The following is a 16570-nucleotide window of genomic DNA, read 5'->3' on the forward strand; positions in this document are numbered from 1 at the left end:
CCTCGACCCTCTCGCACAGCCACCTCTCCTCGACCCTCTCGCACAGCCACCTCTCCTCGACCCTCTCGCACAGCCACCTCTCCTCGACCCTCTCGCACAGCCACCTCTCCTCGACCCTCTCGCACAGCCACCTCTCCTCGACCCTCTCGCACAGCCACCTCTCCTCGACCCTCTCGCACAGCCACCTCTCCTCGACCCTCTCGCACAGCCAACTCTCCTCGACCCGTCTCGACCCTCAATTGATTAACCTTTTATAACGCACGCTTTCACAGGTTTCCTTTGATTGATCTTGAAATTCACTAAAGATTCGCGCAAATAACAAAGCCGCAGCCATGTCTCATAGAAACGTTTTCATTCATCAAATCAAATTTATTTATAAAGCCCTTCTTACATCAGCTGATATCTCAAAGTGCTGTACAGAAACTAGAGGTTGACCGATTATGTTTTTTCAACGCCGATACCGATTTATTGGAGGACCAAAAAAAAGCCACTACTGATTAATCGGCCGGGTTTTATTTATTTATTTATTGATAGATTAAAACAAATATATTTTTCTTTTTTTCCCTTTTTAATAATGACAATTACAACAATACTGAATGAACTTATTTCAACTTAATATAATACATTAATAAAATCAATTTAGCCTCAAATAAATAATGAAACGTTCAATTTGGTTTAAATAATGCAAAAACAAAGTGTTGGAGAAGAAAGTAAAAGTGCAATATGTGCCATGTAAGAAAGCTAACGTTTAAGTGCCTTGCTCAGAACATGGGAACATATGAAAGCTGGTGATTCCTTTTAACACGAGTCTTCAATATTCCCAGGTAAGAAGTTTTGGGTTGTAGTTGTTATAGGACTATTTCTCTCTATACGATTTGTATTTCATATACCTTTGACTATTGGATGTTCTTATAGGCACTTTAGTATTGCCAGTGTAACAGTATAGCTTCCGTCCCTCTCCTCGCTCCTACCTGGGCTCGAACCAGGAACACATCGACAACAGCCATCCTCGAAACAGCGTTACCCATGCAGAGCAAGGGGAACAACTACTCCAAGTCTCAGAGCGAGTGACGTTTGAAACGCTATTAGCGTGCACCCGGCTAACTAGCTAGCCATTTCACATCGGTTACACCAGCCTAATCTTGGGAGTTGATAGGCTTGAAGTCATAAACAGCGCAATGCTTGAAGCACAGCGAAGAGCTGCTGGCAAAACGCACGAAAGTGCTGTTTGAATGAATGCTTACGAGCGTGCTGCTGCCTACCACCGCTCAGTCAGACTGCTCTATCAAATCATAGACTTAATTATAATATAATAAACACACAAATACGAGCCTTAGGTCATTAATATGGTTGAATCCAGAAACTATCATCGCGAAAACAAAACGTTTGTCCTTTCAGTGAAATACGGAACCGTTCTGTATTTTATCTAACGGGTGGCTTCCCTAAGTCTAAATATTCCTGTTACTTGGCACAACCTTCAATGTTATGTTATAATTACGTAAAATTCTGGCAAATTAGTTCGCAACGAGCCAGGCTGCCCAAACTATTGCATATACCCTGACACTGCGTGCAATGAACGCAAGAGAAGTGACACAATTTCACCTGGTTAATATTGCCTGCTAACCTGGATTTCTTTTAGCTAAATATGCAGGTTTAAAAATATATACTTCTGTCTATTGATTTTAAGAAAGGCATTGATGTTTATGGTTAGGTACAGTCGTGCAACGATTGTGCTTTTTTCGCAAATGCGCTTTTGTTAAATCATCCCCTGTTTGGCGAAGTCGGCTGTCTTTATTAGGAAGAAATAGTCTTCACTGTTCGCAACGAGCCAGGCGGCCCAAACTGCTGCATCTACCCTGACTCTGTTGCAAGAGAAGTGACACATTTTCCCTAGTTAAAAGAAATTCATGTTAGCAGGCAATATTAACTAAATATGCAGGTTGAAAAATATATACTTGTATATTGATTTTAAGAAAAGTATTGATGTTTATGGTTAGGTACACGTTGGAGCAACGTGTACCTAAGCGATTATATGCAACGCAGGACAGGCTAGATAAACTAGTAATATCATCAACCATGTGTAGTTAAGTAGTGATTATGATTGATTGTTTTTTATAAGATAAGTTTAATGCTAGCTAGCATCTTACCTTGGCTTCTTACTGCATTCGCGTAACAGGCAGGCTCCTCGTGGAGTGCAATGTAAAGCAGGTGGTTAGAGCGTTGGACTAGTTAACCGTAAGGTTGCAAGATTGAATCCCCGAGCTGACAAGGTAAAAATCTGTCGTTCTGCCCCAGAACAATGCAGTTAACCCACCGTTCCTAGGCCGTCATTGAAAATAAGAATGTGTTCTTAACTGACTTGCCTAGTTAAATAAAGGTGTAAAACATTAATTTTTTTTAAACGGCGTCCAAAAATACCGATTTCCGATAGTTATGAAAACTTGAAATCAGCCCTAATTAATCGGCCATTCCAATTAATCGGTTGACCTCTAACAGAAACCCAGCCTAAAACCCCAAATAGCAAGCAATGCAGGTGTAGAAGCATGGTGGCTAGGAAAAACTCCCTAGAAAGGCCAGAACCTAGGAAGAAACCTAGAGAGGAACTAGGCTATGAGGGGTGGCCAGTCCTCTTCTGGCTGTGCCGGGTGGAGATTATAACAGAACATGGCCAAGATGTTCAAATGTTCATAGATGACCAACAGGGTCAAAAATAATAATCACAGTGGTTGTCGAGGGTGCAACAGGTCAGCACCTCAGGAGTAAATGTCAGTTGGCTTTTCATAGCCGATCATTCAGAGTATCTCTACCGCTCCTGCTGTCTCTAGAGAGTTGAAAACAGCAGGTCTGGGACAGGTAGCACGTCCGGTGAACAGGTCAGGGTTCCATAGCCGCAGGCAGAACAGTTGAAACTGGAGCAGCAGCATGGCCAGGTGGACCTGAGGCATGGTCCTAGGGCTCAGGTCCTCCGAGAGAGAAAGAAAGGAAAGAGAGAGAGCATACTTAAATTCACACAGGACACCGGATAAGACAGGAGAAATACTCCAGATATAACAGACTGACCCTAGCCCCCGACACATAGCCTCCAGCTAGTTTGAGACAGGAGAGGTCGGGAGACACTGTGGCCCCATCCGACGATACCCCCAGACAGGGCCAAACAGGCAGGATCTAACCCCACCCACTTTGCCAAAGCAAAGCCCCCACACCACTAGAGGGATATCTTCAACCACCAACTTACCATCCTGAGACAAGGCCGAGTATAGCCCACAAAGATCTCCGCCACGGCACAACCCAAGGGGGGGCGCCAACCCAGACAGGAAGATCACGTCAGTGACTCAACCCACTCAAGTGACGCACCCCTCCTAGGGACGGCATGGAAGAGCACCAGTAAGCTAGTGACTCAGCCCCTGTAATAGGGTTAGAGGCAGAGAATCCCAGTGGAGAGAGGTGGACCGGCCAGGCAGAGACAGCAAGGGCGGTTCGTTGCTCCAGTGCCTTTCCGTTCACCTTCACACTACTGGGCCAGACTACACTCAATCATATGACCTACTGAAGAGATGAGTCTTCAGTAAAGACTTAAAGGTTGAGACCCGAGTCTGTGTCTCTCACATGGGTAGGCAGACCATTCCATAAAAATGGAGCTCTATAGGAGAAAGCCCTGCCTCCAGCTGTTTGCTTAGAAATTCTAGGGACAGTTAGGAGGCCTGCGTCTTGTGACCGTAGCATACGTGTAGGTATGTACGGCAGGACCAAACTGGAAAGATAGGTAGGAGCAAGCCCATGTAATGCTTTGTAGGTTAGCAGTAAAACCTTGAAATCAGCCCTTGCCTTAACAGGAAGCCAGTGTAGAGAGGCTAGCACTGGAATAATATGATCAAATTTTGGGGTTCTAGATTCATTGCCATATCATTATTGATACACTTTGCTCGTGAAGTCAATGATAAATAAAAGGTTTGGGATGCTTTTCACTTGAGTAATGATGACTTGCACTCAACCTGTTAAATGCATGTAATTATGGACCATGTGTTGTGACTGACTGACTGGGAGTGATCACCAGTGGGTGGCAGTATTCTATTCTCAGTATAGTAATGAGCTAGTGGTACTGCACATTGGCTGGTGTTACTGCAGTCCATATGGTCGTGGATTACTGTCCAACCAAGTAAAAGACCACGATCCTTAATAGGCATAGTAAAAGCGCTGCTTCATTATGATTTAAAGGACAAAACTGATCCTAGATCACTACTCATACTCTGAGACACTTTGTGAATACTGGCCCAGAACCTATCCTTGAGAGAAGGATGTTCCTTGTTGTTAACCATGAGGTAATTGTCCTGTCAGATTGCCCGTCTGCGAGAGGAGGGCTCCAGGCAGCTGCAGGAGGAACAGAGGCTGATCAAAGAACAGATCCAGAGGGAGAGAGAAGCACAGCTCCACCACTCAGGCACAGCAGACTACACAGCTACAGGTACATTACTCAACCACACCAGTCACTCAACATTGCAGTACATTTTACTGCCTTGTTACCCACAGAGTTTGGATCACAATGTTCATTCTACTTCTATGGCTGGCACACTTACCATATAACTGTGTAACCGACGGTTATGGTTGAAGACTCATGAAAATAAAATAACCATCATAACCGGGGGAAAAAATTATCAAATCTATATTTTTGGAACGAATAGCTGACTGAAGATGGGACGGCCGAGTATTCATGCGGTTGAGTCCGTTTCTGGAATAACATGGACTCTTAACAACATGATGAAACTTTGTTGCTCCTTGCTGAAACAAGCAAGGTGTTGTAGCAAATGATTAATAAAATGGGCTTGGAACCTCTCACCCTGGTAAGGGTCACCCACCAAAAAAGGCATTCCATGACTAGGGCTGTTGCGGTGACCCTATTACCGCCACACCGGGGGTCACAAGTCATGAAGGCAGTCAAATTCCACATGACCGTTTAATCACGGTAATTAGGCTTCTCCAAGCTCTGATTCTGCTGCTGGTCATTAGTAGCCTATCAAACTTGCTAACTGCTTGGTACTCAGAACTCTATTGTCCCTCTAATCACTCTGACATCAATCCAAATGTATTCGGAAATCAAATCAAACACTTCATGAGAGCCAATGAGCTCATGTTGCACAACATTTCTATAGGCTATGTAATTGTGGGAGAAAACAGTATGATGGCTGCTAATAAAAATAAAATGAGGATCCCATCAGCTTTCTATAGGCTAGGCCTACTATATTTATTTCTCAACTTTCCTAAAATGAAGCACATTGCTTATCTTTACAACAGGAGTATAGCCTACCTGGCTGGCATGAAAATAAACTATGGGGAAAAGCTTCCTCCATTCACTATTTAAGTGCATAGATTACATGTATTTTTTTCCCCCCACTGCCCCTGTTTTGATACAGGTGCATGTTAATGGTAAATTCTAAATCAAAACAAATGTCACATATATATTATTTAGTATATGTACAGACAAGATTAAATCAAGAATAGTCTGATGGGTGACAATAATAGCCTATCACTTGTGAATTATATATTATCACTTGTGAATGATGCCCAGCATAAGAAATAATGGCTTTTTTCCCCTTTTTTTAAATAAAAATATAAATAAATAAGCAGCGCGTGAGTTTCAAGTTTGGGGAAGATCATTTTCACCATAAATGTTCCATTTATAATAAAAGCATTACATGCATAATTGCATTTTTGGTCACTTTTGATAATGGTGTGTCCCGCTAATGGAACATTCAGGCTTATAGCCTACTACCATGTGTGCATTGCTGCGCTTATAATGTAAAGAAATAGCCTAATAGTTTATCAACATTTTTAAGCTAAACGTTCTGATCTGTTTCATCAACCACATTGCATCAAAAAGTTTTTTTGATGCTAGTGGTTGTATTAATTTGGGATCTATCGCATCCCACAACTGTCCCAGACTATGTTTGGAATATTTATTTCTTCCACAAAATAGAATAGGTTGACGTTTGTACTATGAGGGATAGTAGATTGACATAGGCTAGTGCTTTTGCTGTTCTTTAGGACTACTCATCTTGTTGGCTGACAAAAAGTTAATGTGGACAGGATTTTACAAGTGGATTTTTTTAGAGTGCATGGATTTTTTTAGAGTGCATTACGGACACAAAGGGGATGCCGCCGTGAAAATCGAGGTATTATCAAGTGTTTGTCAAATTGAATGAGAGACTATTGGAGTCTGTACAGCCTGCGCAAAAAACAAAGCAGAGCTCATGCCTTTCAAGCAACTTTTTTCAAAATGTTTTTGCTATTTGAACGGGGTTAAAAAATATAAAATATATTTATATTTTTTAATTTGTTCTTAAACTGACTTGCCTATAATTATTTAACTAGGCAAGTCAGTTTAAGAACAAATTCTTATTTGCAATGACGGCCTAGGAACAGTGGGGTAACTGCCTTGTTCAGGGGCAGAACGATAGATTTTTACCTTGTCAGCTCGGGGATTCGATCTAGCAACCTTTCGGTTACTAGTCCAACTCTCTAACCACTAAGCTACCTGCCATCAACCCCTTGAACGGCTATTACGGAGACCAAGGTCATTTGGCTGGCCAATTACTGTTATCCAAAATTCCATGACTATCACCGCCCTATCTACTACCTCTAATTATATGCTGTTGCACATGGTGCTGTCTATCAGACCCACTGCTAAGTCTGTCTACTGAACTAGGCCAGTCAACAGGGCAGTGAGCGGCCAGTTGGACAGATATTACACAGTACACAGCTCGTCTGGACAGAACAACAATGGCATGTTCTTTGACTTTTAATATGTTATGTTGCTTAGAAACACAACTGTTTGGACTATTTGTAGGAAAGGCCTATTTTTGTTCATTAGCAAAGAAATAACCTGGCTGCATAATACAGATCTGACAGACGCATATAGCGCTTCATCATCTGGTTCACAAGGTATCCTTTTACATCTTAATATCATATGCATTTGGGGGAAAAAGATGCTTGTTCTGGGCTGGAGCCATGAGAAACCATGGATGGTCTAATAAAGGGTGATGGGAGTCAGCGTTGTGGGAGATGAGGTCTTGGCCTGGCCCCCTATTGCTGCTGCACATTAAGTCAGGCAAGTTCAGCACATCGTCACTGAGATCTTCTCTGCTCGCACGCTATTGGGCCTCTCCAGGCCTCTGCGGCGAGGCCTTCCTGGAACAACGCCCTGTTACGGCTCTGGAGGCACCCGGCAGGTCTGCAGGCTTGGGGTCGGGGCGAGTACAGTACTGCGGAGAGATGAACAACCCAAGACTGATCATGTATGACCTGCGGTGATGCGAGACAACCGATCTCCCAACGGAGAGACAACAATGTCTTGACCACTGTGACAGAGCCCTCCCTGTCCTCGACCAACTGCACGTCTCATTCGTCTTTTGAGATTTTTTTGTCTGCTTGATTGAATAATTTTTTTCTTTGTCTTTCTCTCTCTCTCTCTCTCCCTTTCCTTCGCTGTCTTCCAGACGCAGCACTTGGAAGGCATTCCAAGAGCAATGTGACCCCCAAATTAAAAGTAAGTTCTAACATTGCTTTTAGTCAGGGGATTGGAAGAGGGGTCAGTATTTAGGGTTGAGATTCTTGGCGAAGGAACAAGAGAGGAGGGGGAAGAAGAGTCTTCATACTGGTTTCTTCCTGAGGAATCTCTGAAGTGATTGGCTGAAATCTCCTAAGGTATTTCATTTGTAAGTGGTTTATGATGGAAACCAAGACATTTGAGATCTAATGGAGAGTACATACACTCCTCCTCCTCTGCCCTGTTCCTCTCCTGTACTGTAGGCCATCGTCAGGAGTGCTGTAACTATGTAAAAAGAGGGTTATTATATTTCCTCTGGAAACTATTCAATCCCCATCTATTACTGGGGATGTTAGCTAATGTGTTTCTGTATTTAATATTGTTAAAACGTCTGATACCCAAGAGCGGTGTATCCCCCAAAGAAGTTTGTGTGTTCAGTTAGGAAAACAAACGTCAGGGCTGAGTGTTGAGTCTGGCTACGGTATTAAACAAATTGTATTCACGTACTGTGCATGTGAATATTATTCCATACATTTACTCTGAGGGGCAGTTGTATCTGTTAGCTGGTAACACGCAATAATGTCAATATCAAAGTCAGACTTCAGTTAGTAATTTTGTTATAGAACAATATTGATAGATGTAAATGAATGACATCTGTGTCTTTTTTAAGCTACAACATTCAAGCGGTATCGTTCCTGGCCCTAGAGCTAGAGCGTTGTTCTTTCCCTCAGTATCAGTCCTTTATCTTTCAATCTGAGACAGGAAAAAAAATTGCTTCATATTTAAATTTCCCCACAACAGAAATGTAATGTAGTAATTTTCACTATTTTCGTATTTTATTTTGGGGTAGAATAAAGTCCAAACTACTGGGGGACATTGACTCTTACGTTTCTAACGGTCCTCAAAGAGTAGATTTCAACAGTGCTATTTGGAAGTTGACCATACACCATTCTTGTCCTCCCCAGTGTGGGGAGAGTGAAATATGACCGCTGATTATGCGGTTATTTTTTGTGTGAGGGTATTTGTTTTTGTTCTTACATCTTTAGTTATTTGCGGCTTGCAAGCGTGGGTATTAAATGTACCAGAGCAGATGGGTACTGCCAGGGAACTCCAATCTCTTAAAATGTGTTTAGAATGCCAGTAACGTACACCGTAGAAACGTGCTGGAGCGGCCTGAACATTTGGGTATCACCCAAGATCTGCTCTGCCTTGTTAGAAGATTAATGGGGTACAAGGTTATCGTTGGGTAGAGGAGATTGGCCTTGGAAGGAGAAAGCACATTTTGGAAATAAATGTTAAAAAAAGGTGTGTGTGGGTGGGAGCAATTCCCAGAAAGTGAACAGAGTTCTGCTCTGGCCCTGGTCCGGTCACTCGCTGCTTGCCATTTATAATTCTGCTCCATTAGTTAGCGAGATACGGTCTTGACACTGCTGAGTTATGAATGGAATTAACCTGTTATGTAACATCTTACTCAGAGAGCTAGATGCTGGGCAGAAGAACCATTTACAATTGAAATGCTGTACAGTTAACTTTCAGCTGTCAGCCAACATTAGAGATCATGGCTTTATTACATGGTATTGGCTAATAATGACCAGAGCTAACCAGGAGTTTGCTCAGAATAACTCTCACATATTTCTGTGTGATTGAGTGACCCTCGCGTTAGCTGCGTGCCACACGTATATGTCTAGCAGCAGGTGAGTCAGTCTGGTGTCTTCGGTCCAGATCCCAGTCTGACCTGTCTTAATTTTAGTCCTCCCCTAAGCACGTAAAGCTGACTGGAAATTGACTGCAGGTCTCCCAGGTGGTGGTGGTGGTGGTGGGTATGCTCCAAGAGCTGAACAATGTCCCCCTGGAGCTCTGCTCTGCTCCTCGGCCTGGCACGGGCTCAGTCCTGCTTAATCTACGCTTGTCATCAGAACATGTTTTTTTATTTTTTCTCTTGGGGGCTGCAGGAGTGTGTGCTTCACCACTGACTATAAATTAAGTATAACTGTAAGAAATCTAAGATATATCGGGAGCCCCGGATATATACCTTATATATCCAGTTCAGGGCTCCAGCTATGCATTTGGTTTGCTTACGTGCTAGCTAAGTGGCTAGATGTAAAGATCAAGCTTCTTGGTTACAGCAGAGATATTCAATCCCCTCTTGGATCAAGATCCCTGTTGCCCCAAAACAATTTTGTTTAAAAAAATTGCGCCCCTTGTGTACACTTCCGGTAATACCGTATACCCCGGTATGGTACAGAAACGATATGACAGTATGAAAATCTATATACCACCCAACCCTATCCATAACCAAAAACTGGCAGCTTTGGGGAACATTAGTACAGACCCCATGTAAATAGGATTCATAACCCTAGACTGGCAGCTGTGGGGAACATTAGTACAGACCCCATGTAAATAGGATTCATAACCCTAGACTGGCAGCTGTGGGGAACATTAGTATAGACCCATGTAAGTAGGATCCATAACCCAAGACTGGCAGCTTTGGAAAACATTAGTACAGACCCCATGTAAGTAGGATCCCTAACCCAAGACTGGCAGCTTTGGAAAACATTAGTACAGACCCCATGTAAGTAGGATCCCTAACCCAAGACTGGCAGCTTTGGAAAACATTAGTACAGACCCCATGTAAGTAGGATCCCTAACCCAAGACTGGCAGCTTTGGAAAACATTTGTACAGACCCCATGTAAGTAGGATCCCTAACCCAAGACTGGCAGCTTTGGAAAACATTAGTACAGACCCCATGTAAGTAGGATCCCTAACCCAAGACTGGCAGCTTTGGAAAACATTAGTACAGACCCCATGTAAGTAGGATCCCTAACCCAAGACTGGCAGCTTTGGAAAACATTAGTACAGACCCCATGTAAGTAGGATACATAACCCAAGACTGGCAGCTTTGGAAAACATTAGTACAGACCCCATGTAAGTAGGATCCATAACCCAAGACTGGCAGCTTTGGAAAACATTAGTACAGACCCCATGTAAGTAGGATCCCTAACCCAAGGTGGGTTATCTGTTTCTCTCGGTTTTTCTTTCCTAACCTTTTTTTCCTTCTCTCTTTTCAGTTGAAGTGGAAGTGTAAAAAAGAGGATGACACCAACGGTGGCTACTCTCAAGACTTTATTTTTTGCCTTCTATCAAAGGTGGGTGCCTTGAACGTGAATCACCAAATATCACCATACGGCTACGATTCAAAAGGCCATCGCCCTTAAGTTGGCACACAGTTTCTCACACCTGCTTCTCTTGGAAGGAGCTAAGACTCCTACTGTATGTCTCCTATCAAATGTTCTTATTTGAATGTGTAATGTCGCAGAAGAGACACTGGTTATGTAATCATACTTGTAGAATATTGCTCTCAAGCTATGTGGTGTAAGACTGTCTGTAATGGCTTGTCCCCTGCTGCATCACAGACCTGTATCTGTCTGTGAGGGCTTGTCCCCTGCTGCATCACAGACCTGTATCTCTCTCCAACTCGCCTGTGATGAGACCTGCCTGGTGTCCAGCTCGCTTTTGAGCTCTGCATGACATCAGTGTTTTAGATGGTTTTATTTTTCCCTTTATACAAGCCCCATTAAGTTTTGTAGCAGTGAAAGGGCTTAGGGCAATGCAGTGCCCTCTTAAAGTGGTGCACGCCATTGTTAGTTCCCCTGCTACTGGGCGGGTTTAGCAGTGCCAGGGGAGTCGCTAGGAAATGTGCTCTTCTCATGCAACCGTGTACCACCTCAAACTGCAACCAGCTAATGGGAGTTTTGGTGGGGCGTAGGTAGTGCAGGAATGAGGATAGGTCAAGTCCAAGTGTCACTGACGTCAAACAGAAGGAAAAAAATGTAAAACTTTGAATTTTTCCTCCGCACGCACTCAATGTATCGTCAGGCGTGGGAGGCTGGGTCAGAGGATTGTGGGAAAAGGAGTGTTGTTGTTTTTGCTGAAGTAAAGAGAGACATTTAAAAAACAACTTAACGCTATTTGCAATGGCGAGCTTCTCCGATGAGTGGCAGGTAATGCTTGAGTAGGAGTAGCCGCTCATGTGTGGGAAAGGGGACTGTGTGTGTGTGTTTTGGACTCACGCAACCTTACGTCTGCTCTGGAAGGGAGAAAAAATACATATTAAATATTTGGATTTATGAAATAGGGGTCTACAGAGACTCCCGTTTGTCACTGTTGGCACGCTGTAGTGTCCACGTTCCCTGGCCTGTCCTTTTCCCAGCGAAGCAGATTCCTGGTAAATGGGATTCTCAGAGGCCTCCTTGCTGAGACTGCTCTCTAGAAGTGGGCTTAATGAGAGAGGCCCTGTATTTCAGGTGACATACTGTATCAGCCGTGGACCCTGTCTCTGCTGCAGGCCTTTACCCAGAGGAGCCCAGCCTCCATCAACATCTATCAGCCAAGAGCCTCTGTAATTATAAGTGCAGCTGAGAGAGATCAGCTTTTACTGCTGTCAGACCTAATCCAAGTCCTGTCTCCACTTTCCAGCTTGTCTGTCTGTCTGTCTGTCTGTCTGTCTGTCTGTCTGTCTGTCTGTCTGTCTGTCTGTCTGTCTGTCTGTCTGTCTGTCTGTCTGTCTGTCTGTCTGTCTGTCTGTCTGTCTGTCTGTCTGTCTGTCTGTCTGTCTGTCTCTGTGTCTGTCTGTCTCTGTCTGTCTCTGTCTGTCTCTGTCTGTCTCTGTCTGTGTCTGTCTGTCTCTCTCTCTCTCTGTCAGAGGTCAGTGGTTGACCCAGGCTGGACTGTTCCTCCCCTGTACTCCCCTGCATCTGACGTACTGGCAGGCAGCTGGACAAGGGCCTTGGCTAATTTCAGTTTATACCAAAACATGTTTTATAGAGTTTTCTCATCACACACAGAGTACACTTACTGAAGAAGTCCAGGATGCTGTCTTGATACTTGGAACATGCTAAAAGTCGTTTATGTTGACGTGTCCCAGACATTTCTGTTAGAAATGTTACCGAGGTTGATATTTTTCTGGAAATTAATCATAAAAAAAAATACATTAGGGTTCATGTCATTTTTAAAATCACATTTAGGGATGATATGTTTCTCGTTCTCTCTAACAGTATAGGTCCCTCCCACTATCTCTCAAGGGACCAAATCACAGGATGTCCTACGTATAGTTGTTATTGTGTAACTTGAAAACTCAGCCATTACAAGTGTATACTCTAACATTGTCATTGGAGGTGGTGGTCCATAAACTGATGTGATACACTGTGGAATTTACGCTTTAGAGTCCTGTCTGGTCATCTGTTGGGTTTTTCTTGCTGATTTAATGATGCCCATTTTTCTGGTTCTGTGTTCTACTTTGAGAATACATTGTGTAATAACTGTCTCTGTTTCTGTGGCTCTTTCAGTATGGCGACGTTTTAAATGTTCTCATATCAAGGAAGAAGAGAGGAAGTGCTGTGGTAGAATTTGAAACCGTAAAAGCAGCTGTAAGTATTCTGGTTCATAAATTATACACACTCATCTCATTTCCTATTGAAAAGTCACTGAAATCAATCAATACCCACCAGCTTTTCCGGATTGGCATTTTTTTACCATTTGGTTTGCACTGAGCATTATGCGTCTCAACAACTTCCCAGCCCAAGGCCCCTAGTTTTCCACACACATGATGACATTCTCATCATCTTGTAGTGTGTGTCTGTAACAGAACAGAGGAGTTGACAGAACAGAGTGTTCTGATGGGAACCAGGAGGATAGAATAGCTGAGCCGCCTCATTGTTCAGACCACCTGAGTCCTCTGCCCCTTTGCTGTCGCATGCTGTTTTGTTGTGGGCTTTGGTGCGATGTGTGGTTCCCCTCAGCAGAACATTTCTGCTGTCCCCTGCGGAGCCAGACTCTGGGCCTGCGGTCGCCTTCTTGCTGTCTGGAGATCTCGGGGTCCCTACGCTGCTTGGGGGGTTGGGGTATCTAAAGTTCACCTCATATGTGCGTTTCAAATACACAAGGCAAAACCCCACACAACGGCTGGGGTGGAAGACACAACTAACTCTATAGAGCTGAGAGGAGTAGATAGGTTGATGTAGCTCCATAGTGGTGCTGGGGGAAAGAATGGCCTGTCAGCAGATCATGTCACACTGGGGTCTAACGTTACTCCGTTGTTTCTCTCCAGGAATTGGCATATAAGAACGAGAGTGGCCTTACAGCAAACCCACTGAAGATCTCTTGGCTTGAGGGACAGCCTGAAGTCATCACCCCAGTGGTGTCGCAGGTTCAGCAAACATCTGGACAGTACTTCCCACCTAAACAGGTATGTAACCAGGGGCAACCACCACCACAAGTAGGGCAACCCCTCCCCAATGTGCTTAGTCCTAATTCTCCTTCACTCCCATCAATGATAATGTAAGCCCTATGTTGCCAAATATCTCCACGTTGTTGGCTTCCAATCCAAATAACATTTCCTAAACACCATCCCGCAAAGAGAGGTATGTAAACTTCTGCGGTTTTATTTTTGTATCAGCGAGAAAATATTGCCCATGCACTTGCACTCTCCTTGTCTGGCCCAGAAAAATGTGTTTCGTTAAATGGTCTTAGGTTTGTTTGGCTTGGAGACGCAGTGTGTTGGCCCGGTGCTGGTCCGATCCCCTGGCCTGTCCCGCCTCTCATTAAGGCCTGACCCACCCGGGAGACCAATGGAATGCCTCACTCCATGAGAATCACACGGTAACCCAACACGACCAGCGTGAAGGCAGGCACGAGAGGGCTTTCTCTCTCTACCCAGAGTGGTACTCACCCCAGTCTGCCCACCTTTTTGCTAACCTCCTGGTCGGCTTTCATAACACGCATACTGGCCGTTTGGAGGCCTTTTCCAGTCAGGGTAATGTTGTAGCACAGTTGGGAAATGTAGGTGGACGATGAAGGTGATCTGAGTCAGTTTGAGGAGTACAGGAAGTTTAAGCTTCTCTCTGGTCATGAGCTAGACATGACTCAGTCTCTGTGTCCATAATCACCATTACTTAGTTTCAGTGCTGTGGTCATTTAGGCCTAATAATAATAATAACGCTGACTTTGTTTATAAAGAGCTTTTCCATACATTTGGGCTCAGGTCTGCATGGGTTTAGACCAGCAGACTCTCCCTCCCCAGAGCTGAGGATGGACTGTTTCACCTCAGTAACTCAGGCCCCTCGTCAGGGTTCACAGCCCGGCCCGCGCATTGGGACTTGTCAGAGTAATGTTATTATGGTAACTGGTTTTACCGGTTAAAGCTATCCGACGTAGATTGCTTCATCTCTCGCAGAGCTTTTCAGGGCAGAGAACGAAAACAACATGATTATGGCAGTGTAATTTTCACATTAGCCCTCAGTGAGTACGCTTCTTACTAAAGAGGCCCACATGACATAATGGGGATCCAGTGAACATTGGTAATATTGTCCCACATCTGGCCTGGGGTCAGTGGATACTGGGGAGAACCATGGAGGTCCTGGGCAGGCTGTCTGGCCTGGGGTCAGTGGATACTGTTACAATCTCCACCCGGCACTGCCAGAAGAGGACTGGCCACCCCTCTGAGCCTGGTTCCTCTCTAGGTTTCTTCTTAGGTTCCTGCCTTTCTGGGGACTTTTTCCTAGCCACCGTGCTTCTACATCTGCATTGCTTGCTGTTTGGGGTTTTAGCCTGGGTTTCTATATAGCACTTTGTGACATCAGCTGATATAAGAAGGGCATTATAAATACATTTGATTGATTGGGGAGAACCATGGAGGTCCTGGGGAGACTGTCTGGGATCCAGAACACTGCTTCTCCCTCTTATCTTTCTCCCTCTCTTTTTCCCTCCGCTCCCTCTCTTTCTCCCTCTGCTGCCTCTCTTTCACCCTCCCCCTCGTTTTCTCCCTTTCCCTCTCCCTCAGTGTGACCTGCTGCGATCACATAGGAGCAGCAGTGCTGATACCTGCTTCTTTAACCTCCATCAATCCAGCCCCAGCACAGCAGGGAGCCCAGGGACGCACACGCCTGACTTCACACTATGCACCACTCTGTTTAATAAGAGTATCTGCTTACACTGGTCTGGGACCTGCTGCTGCACCTGGGCCCCCAAGTCCCCACAGGCCCATGGAGGCCCCTAGTATCACACACTGTAGCAAAGTTGGAGAGACATGGATGAGCACCTGTTGTACTCCTGTGCTGAGTGATTCTCTAAGTTTGTGAATCAAATCAAATCATTTGTCACGTGCCGAATACAAGAAGTGTAGACCTTACCATGAAATGCTTACTTACAAGCCCTTAACCAACAGTGCAGAGAAGAGTTAAGAAATTATTTACCAAATAAACAAAAGTATAACAATAACAAGGCTATATACAGGGGGTACCGAGTCAGTGTGCGGGGGTACAGGTTAGTTGAGGTAATTTGTATATGTAGGTAGGGGTGAAGTGACTATGAAATACATAATAATCAGCGAGTAGCAGCAGTGTACAAAACAAATGGAGGGGGGGTGTCAATGTAAATAATCCGGTGGCCATTTGATGAATTGTTCAGCAGTCTTATGGTTTGGGGGTAGAAGCTGTTAAGGAGCCTTTTGGTCCTAGACTTGGTGCTCCGGTACCGCTTATCGTGCGGTGGCAGAGAAAACACTCTATGACTTGGGTGACTGGAGTCTCTGACAATTTTATGGGCTTTCCTCTGACACCGCCTAATACATAGGTCCTGGATGTCAGGAAGCCTGGCCCCAATGATGTACTGGGCCGTACGCACTACCCTCTGTAGTACCTTATGGTCAGATGCCGAGCAGTGGCCATACCAGGCAGTGACGCAACCAGTCAGGATGCTCTCGACGGTGCAGCTGTAGAACCTTTTGATGATACAGGCCCTCTGTCAGACATGGGTGTGTTGGGTCAGGCGTTTAACCAGTAGGGACACCATGCAGAGACAATACTGTAGGGGTGGTGGTCCATTCACAACGTTCTTCTAAACATAAATAACCAAGCAGGGTAAGGAACAGAGGCCCTGTCCCAGCCAGGCCATGGTGCGGAAAATTGCTCCCCATGCTCCAGACTAAACTCCCTTGTATTTCGATAGGATCTAGTTTCACCTCCTGAGTGTGC

General features: G+C 44.6%; 1 protein-coding gene across 3 annotated transcripts in view; it reads left to right on the forward strand.

Annotated features, from left to right (window-relative positions):
- The window catches only part of LOC106582929 (dnaJ homolog subfamily C member 17), a 54409-nt gene that overhangs the window by 18865 nt on the left and 18974 nt on the right, over positions 1 to 16570 (forward strand). The window contains exons 6-11 of one of the 3 annotated variants that reach the window (XM_014166588.3): positions 4336 to 4462; positions 7491 to 7540; positions 10610 to 10687; positions 12887 to 12967; positions 13648 to 13785; positions 15379 to 15700. In XM_014166588.3, the coding sequence (XP_014022063.1) occupies positions 4336 to 4462; positions 7491 to 7540; positions 10610 to 10687; positions 12887 to 12967; positions 13648 to 13785; positions 15379 to 15594 (690 nt within the window). In that variant the 3' untranslated portion in view covers positions 15595 to 15700. Of the gene's footprint in view, positions 1 to 4335; positions 4463 to 7490; positions 7541 to 10609; positions 10688 to 12886; positions 12968 to 13647; positions 13786 to 14069; positions 14198 to 15378; positions 15701 to 16570 lie in introns of those variants that run through there. The other 2 variants (XM_014166751.3, XM_014166661.2) reach the window with 2 other exon arrangements.

The sequence above is a fragment of the Salmo salar genome, chromosome 01 (assembly GCF_965601325.2).
Source record: "Salmo salar chromosome 01, fSalSal1, whole genome shotgun sequence".
Taxonomy (NCBI): domain Eukaryota; kingdom Metazoa; phylum Chordata; class Actinopteri; order Salmoniformes; family Salmonidae; genus Salmo; species Salmo salar.